This window comes from Trypanosoma grayi (assembly GCF_000691245.1).
Source record: "Trypanosoma grayi strain ANR4 Tgr_514_V1, whole genome shotgun sequence".
In the NCBI taxonomy this organism is placed as follows: domain Eukaryota; phylum Euglenozoa; class Kinetoplastea; order Trypanosomatida; family Trypanosomatidae; genus Trypanosoma; species Trypanosoma grayi.
The window spans coordinates 1-12,340 of NW_008826133.1; the positions used below are offsets into that span (position 1 = coordinate 1).

A 12,340-nucleotide genomic window follows, 5' to 3' on the forward strand; every position below is an offset into this window, starting at 1 on the left:
ATGTCCTTCACATCCTTGTTGTAGTCCTTGTAAAAGGTCAGAGACTTCGCGGCAGGGATCATGGCTGGTGTAAGTTGTTGGAACTTGTTATAACGAAAAATACGTCTGTCAAGAGAAAGAAGCATAGTAAGAAACATCACCAGCACAGAAAACTGAGCTGCACCACCCGTACCATTCGATGAGGGGCACACACGTCAATAATAAACCTTAAATGGATAAAACCCCGTAATTATGTGTCCATACCGCATCAGGCTCCAAAGAAGAGAAAAAAAAGTACTAAGTTTCATAATGAGTCTAAAATCGTTACGTTTACAGCACGACCATAGTACCCTTGCCTATTTTTTTTTGTTTATCTAATAACCCAGGTCTTCATTCTTCGCAGAAACCGAAGCTGGGAAAACATCTTTGCGTTCTTGTTCTGATACCCTACGAGTGTGTCAACAGCACACCCGGCTTCAGGTTCTTGTCGAGTGTGACGGCCGCCGTCCAGTTGTCGGCGAGTTTCGCAATGTACGCCACAGCCCACTCCAGATCCTTGTTCACACGCACCTTGAGCGAGTTCTTCTTGAAGAGCACGCACGCCGCCTCCACACCGAGGGTGCCCGTCCAGCCCTTGCTGCGGCCGCACACAACCTCAGCACCCACAGTCACGGGGTGTGGGCACGTCGGCACGGGCGTCATGACGCTTGTGGTGTACGACTGCAGCTTGTCCGTGCGGATAGCGAAGACACGACCGGCCTCGGCGTAGCGGCAAGATGCTGTCCAGTCGCAACCGGACTTGCCGTCCAACTGGTACGCAGCACCGCATCCGACCTGGCAGTAGCGTGCCACAGAGAGGCCGAGGCCCACCTCCGCGTTGTTCTTCACCAGCTTCGCGTGAGAACTGAACCGGTTTTGCACCTTGCATTCGTGGCTCACCTCGTAATCGCCCTTCTTGTTAACCACGGCCTCGATCTTGTGGTCCTTGAGCTCGTACGTCGCCGTTCCCTTCAAGTCACAGCAGTCGGGAATAAAGGTGAGCTTCAACTTCGCACCGCACTGGCTCGGGACGAACTCCACGTCAGTGCTGAACTTGCCGTCAGATGTCGCCGTAGGGTTCACAAAGATGGTGTCCTTCGGTCCCTTGTACTTGCACTCCACCTTCCACTTCTGGGCATTGCTGTAGCTCTTCGTGAGCATGTCCTTCACATCCTTGTTGTAGTCCTTGTAAAAGGTCAGAGACTTCGCGGCAGGGATCATGGCTGGTGTAAGTTGTTGGAACTTGTTGTAACGAAAAATGCGTCTGTCAAGAGAAAGAAGAATAGGAGAGATCGTTGCATGATACAATTAAGGTAGGCTTCCAGGAGGATGACTATGAACAACGATATCTCTCATTGGAATGCAACTACTCGTTGCTGGCAAAGGTGGTGGTGGGAGTGTCGATAGTAATAACATACAGGGTGGCAATGCCGTGAGGGAGTGAGTGTAGCGTCGGCAGAGCGGCCTCCTGAGAATATCTGAAGCGACTGCTCTGAGAGGAGCCGAAGCGAAAGTTATAATGGAACTCATAGCAGCTCATATTGTTTTGTACAGCGGAGAGAACACTTCTTTGCTTTATTGGTCTTTGCTTTGGCGATCATTCACGCCTCTTGTACAGCTGTAATGATAGTGTTTGTCGTCCGCTAGAGGCTTCTCTGTCCCTGAGTGCCTGTAGGACCCAGTGGTGGTGGAGCACCCCCGCTCCCCAGCAATCATCGTCAGAGTGTGGGCCAGACAACCCACGGCACCGATGCGTATCCCAGCATCTTCTCAGCGACCCAGATGTGCGTGTAGAACTATGCTTCCGCCGCGAGCTGCAGGGGGCGATCGCCATACACCGCCTTTAGCCGATTCACCATCGTCTCATAGTGATGGGTAAGTTGCTGAAGTCGGTCGTAGAGGACGGTGCAGCGCATCGTAACCCATTTGCGCTCCTGCAGCAACAGCCGCATCGCCTCTTCGAGTGCCTCCGCGGTGTCATGGTGGACAGAGCGGGGAATGTCAAGACGTTGGCAAAAAGATAATGGCGCGGGAGGCGGGACAGAGTGTCGACGGTCATGCGAAGCCAATCGCACACGCCGCAACCGACGGGCCTCCTTTAGACACAGAATTGTGTCGTGAATCTCCTCTGCGTCGTAGCTGCCACGGGCATTATCAACTGGCATCGTCGCAGCAGAAGAGAATGGTGCCTGTAGTGGTTGCTCGTAGACAAGGGACGTGGTTGCAGAAGGTGCAGTGAAGGTCGCTCCCGGTGCAGCGTGCGAGACTTCAACACGACGCTCCCCTCCGCCACTGCTTCCGCTCCTGTCAGTCACGCAATGCGGAGCCTCTGCCTCCTCCAGCTCTCGTTGCGTCTGCGGAGGTGGTATTATGTGGTTCACCCCACCTTCTTGTCGCCGCAGCGGCTCATGCTGCACATGTTGCGCCAACTCGCGCTGGTACCCCTCGCGAAAGCGCCACCACTGAGCACTAAATGCGTCTGGTGGCGGTACCTCCAGCATGCCGCTCCCACCTCTTGCTGTGCTCGATCTGCCGCCTGTGTTTGCCAGCGCTGTCGGTGCCACCTTCGCATCGGCTGCAGGGAGCAATGCTTCTTCTTCTGCTGCTGCTCTTGTTGTAGATAGTGGTGGTTGCGCCGATGACTCAAAACGGCGGTTCCACGGTGCACCAGCCGGAGTAGAGCGGTCCCTCTCCGAGAATGCGGATTGCCGCAACAGCGTTTCCACCTCCAAGAGTAATCTCGATGCGTCCATCGCCGACGCCGCCTCGCTGTTTCTTCCCAGCTGCCGGTCGTCGTTGTGTCGCCCTCCAGCTGCTCTGGCTATTGCTGTTGCCGCCAGTTTGTCTGGAGAGGCAGGCGATGCGTCATTGCGCACGCCGCCCAGTGCGAGAGTGTGCACAATATCTCGCACAGCACTGTTGCCCCCAGGCATCATTGGTGCCGATGTCCGTAACGGCCGCCGGGCCGTGCTCCTCTGTTGAATGCAGTGGCCTCCTCCCTCCTTGCTGTGGCGACGGCAACACCGGTCACACACACACACAGGGATAGAGAAAGAGAGAGAAAAAACAAAAGCAAAAAAAAAAAAACAGCAACAACACGCAATGCTTTGTTCTACACACAGGTAACGCTACACAACATCATGAAGTCGGGGAAATCATGTGGGACAGAGAGACGTGCAAACCGCATGTCAGACACACACATACACACACACACAGACGCACATCAGCCGCCCTCCCAAAGAACAATAACAAAAGGCAGCACTACAATGCAGCACCCCTCTTCTACACAGGCCTCAGAAAGAAGAGGCATCGGTGTGCGGCACCAAGCCACACACTCCCCCCTGCAGGGCTGCACCATGCGAAGTTGGGGCTGCGTCGTTCTCTCACGTCGCAGGCGTATTACTCCAGGCACAGACACAGACACACATCTGCACGCGTCGTCACTGCAGCATCAACTCCGCGGCGCTTCTCAGCGGCCGCACGCCAAACGCAAAGGCAGCGATGGTGCGCAAGACGCTTCGCTCCAATCCACGCAGTGACCACCGCAACAGGTGTGTGTACTGCTGCTGCTGCTGCTGCTGCTCCTCGTCCGCTTCAGGCGAAGTGAGCGCAGCTTGCACGCGCGTCCGCTGCAAGGCGCACCATGAACGGCACGCGCGGCGAATGACGAGCAGCACGACAAACAAAGCACGGCGCTCCGCCGCTGATGTCTGTCGACAGATAAGGACGTCCAGCCGGGTGGAGTTAACGTCCGGCAGCGCCGCCTCCACGTACGTTTCAAGACAGCGCCAGCACTCAATGCTCGTACAGCACGCAAAACACGTAGGGTTCACGTTGTATTCATCCCGTTCCAGCTCACCGCTGACGAACGCACGTTGCGAGCCATGCGCTCCACACAGCGCGCAAACCAACGGCGCGAAGTCGCTCCTGTTGGCCTCCGCGTATTGCATAACACGCAGGGCGAAGTTCAGCTTGCGCCAATGTGAAAAGGACAGCGTGGCAGGATGCAGCAGGAAATAAGGCGCGCAGGCGACAGAAGCACTGGCGCCAGTAATAGTAATATTGTCAGTCGCAGCAGCAGCAACAGCAGAAACAGAAGCGCTAGGCGCGTCGTCTTGCGCCACCGCAGCTGCAGGCGTGCAGATGCCACGCAAGGCATCACGTTTCGCTCCATGAGACGCTGCTTGCGTGAGAGCGGCAATAGCTGACATCACTCGAACAAGCGCACTGGCTTGTTGCACCACCAACTCCAACGGTGGTGGGCCCACCCACTCCCTCACTGGTTGAACATATCGGTCCTGCTGTTGTTGTGAAGCTGTGAGAGTGAACAGCAGGCGCTGGAGAAACGGCATGGATTCAGCAGCCCCCGACCCCGCCATCTCCCTGCTTTCCTTCCGCAGTAGCGCAAATACAGAAGCAGGGCCATCAATGGTGTGATTAGGGGGCAGAACAGGCAGAGGAGCGAGATGGAAGGTGGCAGGCACCGCGGCATCGGGAAGCAGCGACTCCAACGCTTGGTGTCCAAGGAGCTGCAGTGCCGCTCCGCAACGCGATGCTGCACCATCAGCAGCAGCAGCAGCAGGAGCAGCAACAGCATCTCGCTCGCGGTGGCGCAGCAGCTCCTGCTGCAATAAGCCAAGCACGCACGCCATGTACGTCACACTGTCACAGATGTGGCGGCAGTGATAATACACGTACGGCTCAACCACCGCCAGACGCGCCTTCTCTGCACGCTCCGCGTCGCTCTCACCACTCGAAAACGGCCAGGATGACGCCAGCAAGTCACTGAGGAATGGTGGGAACTGGAACAAGGACCCCGACGATGTTGGCAACAACGTGTCCGCTGAAACAGACCCTTCGCGTTGCGGTTGCTGCTGTTTCTGCTGCTGGCGTCGCAGCTGCTCGCAGAGTAAGGATCGCTGATACACTGCAGCGTCGGCAGCGCGGAACAAACTCGATACCACACCAAACAGAACTTCTTGCACCCGCTCCAGCAATGCACCACTGCGGCGTACACTACTGGAATGCCTCTTCCACGTTCGCAGCAGCCCATATGCCACATTTGCCACGTAAGCAACTTGAAACAACGGCGGTGGCGCAGGAGCTGGCGCATGATCACGATGTGTGACTCCTATCACAGCATGTGCATGCAGCATCGATGCATCAGCGCTGCCGCTGCTGGCCTCTGAAGATGAGGAGGGATTACACTCCCGATGTGTCTTTCCTGTGCTGGTGCTGCAGCAGCAGCCACTCTTTGGTAATGTCACTGTGTTCGGGTGCCGCGGCGGTGTTGGCGCCCACGCGGCCCACGGTGCCCAAAGGACGAGGTGCTCCATGACACGCAGCGCCGCCTCGCCGCGGTGCAGAATCCACCGGTGTGTCTCATTGTCCCCGACGTCATTCTCTGCAGGGGTGACAAGCGATACGCGGTGCAGCACCACCCGCTGCACGTCTGTTGCGACTGCCATGACCTCCATCGCGACGGTCAATGTCTCGGAGAAGGCTGTTAATGCACAGGATGGCATCAACGGGTGTGCTGTCCCGTCCATTCTGCTGGTCCCGCTGCTGTTGCTGTTGGTGTTGGATTGGCAAGCCTCCCCTTCCCTGCCCGCCATCGCCAAATGGAGAAGGGAATTGGACTTCACAAAGTTGTGAACGCTAAGCACAGCCGGCAGCATGGCTTCCAGAGGAGCGCAGAGGGCGATGGATTGCAGCACGCGCCCGCAGGACGGGAGGAGGACGAGCAGGAACACGTCGTACAGCCATCCCTGCACCGAGGTGAAAGCATCTACAGCAGCAGTACCTGATGGACAGCACTCCATGTCCGCCAAAGACGCACTCGGATCACCAGCACCTCCCATGGTGTTGCGGTTCTCCGTGAAGCGAATATTACCATCATCGGCCTCATCACCGTCGCTAAAAAATGCCTCGCGCTCATCCAGCCAGTTCTGATACCACAAGAGCGTGTCAGTGGTGGCACTCACCACAAACACGAGCATCGCCCCCAAGTAGAAGCGTCGTCCCACATCGACCATCACAGGGAATGGGGTCAGCAGCAATGCGGAAGAAGCAGCAGCAACGGGCGCGATGTCGTCCCGTCCGTTCGCATCGATCCAGCACACCATCTGAAGCACCTCACCGAGCTCCTGTAGCACAGCACGGAATGGCGCCGTATCGTTGACCACGCTCCATGTCGCCGCAAAACGAAACAGGTCGCGAAAGACGAAAAGGCACTCAAGAAGTGTCCTCGTATGCCAGCAGAGTGCGCGCCACAAACGCTTTTGCAGTTGCTGCTGCCATTCAGAGTGCACTGCAGCCTCCTTCAACGTCAAGCGCTCTGAGCCCCCGCACCGCGTCGCCGATTCTGCTCGAGTAAGCGTCATAAATAGTGTAATGTGGCGGAGGCACCTCTCCCACAGCTGAATCTGCTTCTGGAGAACCGCTGCAAGCCAGCGAATGTGCTCATTGTTCGACACCACGCATCCACGCTGGTAACCAAGCCGTAGAAACTTGCACGCGGTCATACAAAGCGTTCCAGTCGCAACGGTGCGCGCCTCATTCCCATCATCGCTCGCCCCCTCAACCTTCACATGACCACCGCCAGTCTTCTCTGTTGTGTGTCCACTGGAAACAGCGCTGCTTCCGCCGACACACGAGAAGGCCACCTCTTCCGATTCAGGGTCTCCCTTCACAACAGCATGTGAGAGGGCGAGCTGCGTGAGCTGCGCCGTAAACGGCAGAATGGACGCTGGCAGTCGCACCCCGGCGATGCAACAGCATGTCAAAAGCAAATTGATGTAGCAAAAGTCCTGCTGAGCGTAAAGCCAGGAACAGTCCCGCTGCTCCGGCTCGGATGGGGGAAGCAGGACACCTCCAGACGCACAGCAAACGACCTCTAAAACGTCCTGCACCGCTCTTGCAATCCAAAGGTAGTTATTACCCTCATTGTCACCGCAGCTCTCTTGTCTTTGCGGTGTTGTTGTTTCTGACGATGTTCCTGTCACACTCCCATCATCACTGAAGAGCCCTTTCCACTCCTCCCCTGCTGTGAGGAGGATCTTGGCGCTGGTGTTCATCCTCGCAGAGGTGCTACAACCGCCACAATAACGTGTGCGCCGCAGAAACTCTACATACGAGCCGCTCCCTTCGTTCTTTACGTCTGGCTGCCCCTTCTGCTGCTGAGGATCGTGGCACCCGTCAAACGGTTGGGTTTCATCCCAACCGTTGTGCAGGAGGGCAAGCCGTCCCAACTCCGCGAGCGCAATGCACACAGCGATTTCCTGCACGTGCTCCCACCGAAGCGGCACGTCCAAGTCCCCCTGCGTACTCATCATTTCGCTAGCGTCACCCGTTCGCTCAGCAGCATCGTTGTTGCCCCTGCTATTTGGGGAACTGGAGGTGGCCGACAGGCCTACGCCAGCCTTGAGTGTATTTGTTTGGTTGAACACCAGCTCCATGACTTTCGCACGGAGTGTGCGCCCTCTCGACGACTCCTGCTCGTTCCTACCGCTGCTGTTGCTGTTACTGGTGGTGGTGGTGGTGGTAGTGCTGCCACCTACTCTGCCCCTGTTCGAGCTGAATACTGTGAGGGCATCGCACAACGAAGTCGGCAGCGGCACACAACGTGTATATAAAGAGAAACCCAATCTCTTTTCTGCCCCCTCCTCCCTAAAGGCGCGCCACAACGGGAAGTACAACTGCCCAAGGCGTGAGAGTAACGCCGCAAAGGCTCCACGGCGTAGAAACGCCAGGTGCGCCCTCTGTTCATTCTTCTCTGCTGCATTCATCTCTCTTCCCCTCGCGTGCGTCGCCGCTGGTGCACAGTCCCGATCGACGACAGCGCGCTGGCGGCGCAGCAGCTCCATTACGCAGCTGCAAAGCAGCAAGCTGACAAAGCGACCGACAGCAGGAACAGTACCGTGAAAAGTGAGCAGGCAGGACAGCACCTGCAGAAGCTCGTCGTTCCAGCACATCGGAGATGCGGACGGCGGCGCAGTGGACCTCCCAGGCTCTGAGGTCGTCGTTGTGAGTTTCATGAGCTCCATAAGGAGGTAAAACTCCTTCCCTGAGAGCAAGGAGAAATCCACATTCATCGCAGAGCCTCTCGCTACCGGTGCGCCCAACAGTGCGACAGGCAGCCAGCCGCTAGGACAGATGGAGCTGCTACTGCTGGTGTTCGTATCCCCTTCTCGTTGCCCTTGGTGTTGCTTGTGCCGAATACAGCTTGGAAATGACGCCATCTCTGTTGTCAGGTGAGTCCTCGCGCTGGCCACACTGCCACTCTTACTCTCACCTTCAGCTTGCGTCACCGTTGCGGATGGATCCTTGAGCCCTGCAAGTGCGTGGCGCAAAAGACGTTCCTCCCACGCACGCACGTCGCCGGTGCCGAGGGCGAAGAGAACCTCGGTGCGCTCGAGAGGTACTCGAGGCATATTGTCATCACCCAACAGCACCGGAGGAAGGGACGCAGCTACAGCAGCAGCAGCAGCAGCACAGTGTGAAGAAGAGCTCTGCTGTGGTATGCCGGTTCGGGCGCCGCCAGTCTCGTCGACATCACTAGATCCAGCCGCAGTAGGCATCACTGCCTGTGCTGCTGCTGAGGGTAACAAATGCGGCCGCGTCACGCGATGCATCACCGTGGTTGGTGCCGTGTGTGTGGCGCCTGTGTCTCCTCACGAAGGATGCGCCCGCTTTCCGTGCAGCCACACCGCCGGCGGGAGAAGACGGAGAAGCACAAAAAAACGAAAAAAAAAACAAAGCGAGAAGTGGAGAGAAAGTGGCGGGCAGAGGCTTCGCGAGAGAAGCACATACACGCTGCACAGAGCAAACACGCCACACAAGGAAGCGCTCAGGTTTCTAAGCTCTCTCTCACACAGACACACACATACACAGACACACAGACCGCCCCGCTACAAACACGTACAATCACACACGAGCACACGACCCGTAAAAGAACAAAAACGAAACGAGAGTTCACACAAACGACAGGGCAGCTGTGGCTGCAGCCAGCATTTCGTCCAGCATTCATTGTCGAACACCAGAGCGAGCATCCACCTTGGTCCCAGTTCTATACATCCATCTCTTTGCACCCCTCCACTCTCTCTCTCTCTCTCTCCCCCCGCACCTCTTCCTCTAACAAGACCGCTCGTGTGGATGCAGGTATGCAAACAAGAAAGAAACAAAGAAGAACAGGCGTCGGCGTAACACAACTACTGCATATAAGAATTCTTAACCTTCTCTCCACCTCCAGAGCACTTTTCGAAGTTATTGGATTTATTCACTCATTCACGTAGCGCTTCACATCGCTCGGACCGTCTTTTATCAAGATCATCATCGACAGAGGTGAATTGCATCGTCGACATTCTCTTCTTCAATCACCTCCCACCTCTCCTGCAGCACCTGCTGCAGCAGGAGTAATCCGTACGGCACTGTCTCAGCATTATTACTCCCCACGTGGTCATCAACTTCACAGAAAGACGTTTCTGCCACGGTCGACCCGTGTGATGTTACAACACCGTTTATCAGCCTACTGTTATTGCCGCCACTGACATTATGGGAGCCGCCTCGGGTTCTTTCACAGTTACTGCGGTTGCAGGACGCCTTGAGATAGTAGTGGTAGTGCTGGTGAGGCTGGCCCGCCTCCGTCATGTTTTCCTGCGGTAACGTAGCATGTTCTTGCATGGTCGTTGTTAATGCCGGAGCATTCATTGTGGTTATGTTATCAACACCTTTCCACGGAGGTGCTCTTGTCACTTGCGCCAACTCTGCCGGCTCCACTTCTTCTGCTGCCACTCCTGTTGTTGCTACCGCCACGTCCCGTTCCCCCCAATCATCCTGTCGCGTCTCCTTGAAGACTGGCGATGGCAGCTGGGCCAATGGCAGCGGCGGCACTATGACGGATGCGGCCTCGTCGGTCCAGCGCAGCGACGGTGACAGATCCTCATGTGGCAGGAACGGCGAGACGTTCACAGTTACCGCAGACACCGCGGAGGGGTCAGACTGCTGCTGACGCACCGCTGCTGTCGGCGATGGCGGGTACGTTGCCTGGAGTAGTCGCACTGCGCTATGCGAGACACTGATGCAGCCACTTCCGCCACCAAGCGCCGCTGATGCCAGTGTGTCTTCATCTTCATGCGTGGGGACGTCCTCATCGGAGCCACCACTGCTTACGCCGACGAGAAGTCCCCAGGTGGCGGCNCCCTCTTCCAGACGGCTAAAGTCGGTGCTGGCACACAGTGGGCCGCCCATATCGTTGCTGGTGCTGCTGCGCACGGCAGCGGAGAGGCGCGCGCTCGTGTTACCATCAGCGTCACTCAGGAGTAAAGGCACGCTCAGAGACTCCCTGCCAGATGTCGTCGGCAGCGCCACAGTGACGTTTTCGGGAGCAGCACAACAGGCTGCCTCGCTTATTGGCGGTACCACAGTGCATTGCACCTTCGTGGCGAGTGCAAGAGTCATGCCGTTATTGGGATGCGTCCCACCGAGAATCGTGAGGGCGGCTGCATCTTCCGTCACGTCACCTCGTGTCCTTGTATCATCCATTCCTTGACAGTCGTGCAAATGGAAAACCGGCGTATGAGGGTACACTGTTACTGATGTGGTAGCCTCCACACGGTGATCAGCGCCCTCCATGATAGTTCTATAAATTGAACCGCTGGGGACGTTGTCTCTAACGCCCACGAGCGCCAATTCCACAATAACTTCTTTGCCGGACGCAGCTGCAGAGCTAAGACTGTGATCTACATCCGGTATCGCCTGTGGAAACACGGAGGCTACATCCATCGCTGCTGCCTCTGCTTCTGCTACTGCTTCCCCTAATAAACACATCGCTGGTGGTGTGTCTGAATTTGGTACTTGTGTCCGCCCTGTGGCACATGACGGAAATGAAGTTTCGCTTCTCCGCATTTCGTTCACGACCACCCCGTCCTCCGGTGGTTGCTGCTCAGCCTGCAGGTCATACCCCACATTGGCATTGTTGTGGTCCGTCTCATCCTTTGTTGTCGGTGTCATGCCGGCTATGGACGATGGTGGTGCCAATAGGCCGTTGTTCTCCTCTTCCGTTGACATGGTGAAGAGCGGCGGCGGCCGGAGGACTCTCCTCCTCACGTGCGGCTGTGAGAGGAACGCAGCAGCGTTGCAGTTGAGCGGCACTTCTGGCGGTGACACCGGGGTTGTGGGTGTGCCCAACGACCCTGGTGCCGTTGTAGTCGTTGATATGGCGCGCATCGGAAGAACACCCATAGCACTGTTGTCATCCTCTTCATTGTCCGCGTCGTGGCCTTCATCCGTCATGGTCGCCTCCCGCACGACTGCACGACCACAGGTCATTGTATCCGAAGAAGCTGCAGCAGTATAAGCCTGGCCTGTCACTTCCGCCTCCACAGGGAATTCGCTTCTTGTGCCCTCATCGCTGCTGCTACTTCGGTGATGCACCTGATGCTTTTGCTCTTGTTGATAATGCGAGCCCGTATTCTTATTCCATTGTTGTTTCGGCTGCTGATTCTGCTTCTGCAGTTGATGGGACCGAGGAGAAATGCCGCTTGCATCATCATCGCTGCTAGCCATGGCTGCAGAAGCGGTGGAGATGCGGGATGTGTCACCACCCCCAAGCAACGGCTGTTGCTCGAATGCGAGAGAACGAATGCGACGGCGGACGGCACGTTCCAAGTCAATCTTCTGCAGTTCTGCGACGGTCACAACTGCTGCAAGAATGATTTGTAAATAATCTGCATTCGCAGAGTCACTGGCTGTTCTAGAGTTGCTGCCGACCTGATTGGCAGCCTCCCCACATTTGCTGTTGTTCTTGCTGCTGGGACTATTAGTTATGGCCGCCGCCACAGCAGTAGGGTTAGCCGAGAGGCTTGCGAGACAGTCAGCGGCCTGCACGGCACGTTGAATAGCTACGAGGGACTCTTGGGGGGCATTATTGCTGCTGCCGTAGCAGCAACCCTCCTCATCGCTTGTCAGCAGGCCAGTAAGCGACAACAGCGACGGCAGCGGTGATGTCTGTGAAGCATGGGAGCTCTCGCCGCTTGGCTGTTGTTGCTGCTGCTGCTGAGTGTAGGTATGAAGAGACATGACGCCCTAACTAGTTCACAAAAACAAATTATATATATATATATATATATATATATAAATTGCGCACGTATGTGTTGGTGCGAGCACCTGCCGCAGCGAAGTCACATGCCAAAGCCGGCGCGAGACAGAGGAGAGAAAGAGAGCAGTCAACCCGACAGAGCGCAGAGCGACACACAGCGGCGACGTGGGCCCACCACAGCAGGCGGACAGCTATGCAACCAAATCAAACACACACACACACACA

General features: G+C 56.6%; 4 protein-coding genes across 4 annotated transcripts; all 4 read right to left on the reverse strand.

The window, feature by feature from the left end:
* Window positions 1–426: 426 nt before the first annotated feature.
* On the reverse strand, window positions 427–1,239 carry DQ04_05141000 (putative voltage-dependent anion-selective channel; the record flags this gene model as incomplete). Its single annotated transcript, XM_009314010.1, has 1 exon — window positions 427–1,239. The coding sequence occupies one exon, from the start codon at window positions 1,237–1,239 to the stop codon at window positions 427–429; it is 813 nt and encodes a 270-aa protein (XP_009312285.1).
* Window positions 1,240–1,814: 575 nt separating this feature from the next.
* Window positions 1,815–2,954, reverse strand: DQ04_05141010 (hypothetical protein; the record flags this gene model as incomplete). Its single annotated transcript, XM_009314011.1, has 1 exon — window positions 1,815–2,954. One exon carries the CDS (start codon window positions 2,952–2,954, stop codon window positions 1,815–1,817), a length of 1,140 nt encoding a protein of 379 aa, XP_009312286.1.
* Window positions 2,955–3,458: 504 nt separating this feature from the next.
* DQ04_05141020 (hypothetical protein) lies at window positions 3,459–8,651 on the reverse strand (the record flags this gene model as incomplete). The annotated part of the gene is made up of 1 exon (XM_009314012.1): window positions 3,459–8,651. The coding sequence occupies one exon, from the start codon at window positions 8,649–8,651 to the stop codon at window positions 3,459–3,461; it is 5,193 nt and encodes a 1,730-aa protein (XP_009312287.1).
* A 697-nt stretch (window positions 8,652–9,348) lies between these two features.
* DQ04_05141030 (hypothetical protein) lies at window positions 9,349–12,096 on the reverse strand (the record flags this gene model as incomplete). The annotated part of the gene is made up of 1 exon (XM_009314013.1): window positions 9,349–12,096. The coding sequence occupies one exon, from the start codon at window positions 12,094–12,096 to the stop codon at window positions 9,349–9,351; it is 2,748 nt and encodes a 915-aa protein (XP_009312288.1).
* Window positions 12,097–12,340: the final 244 nt, after the last annotated feature.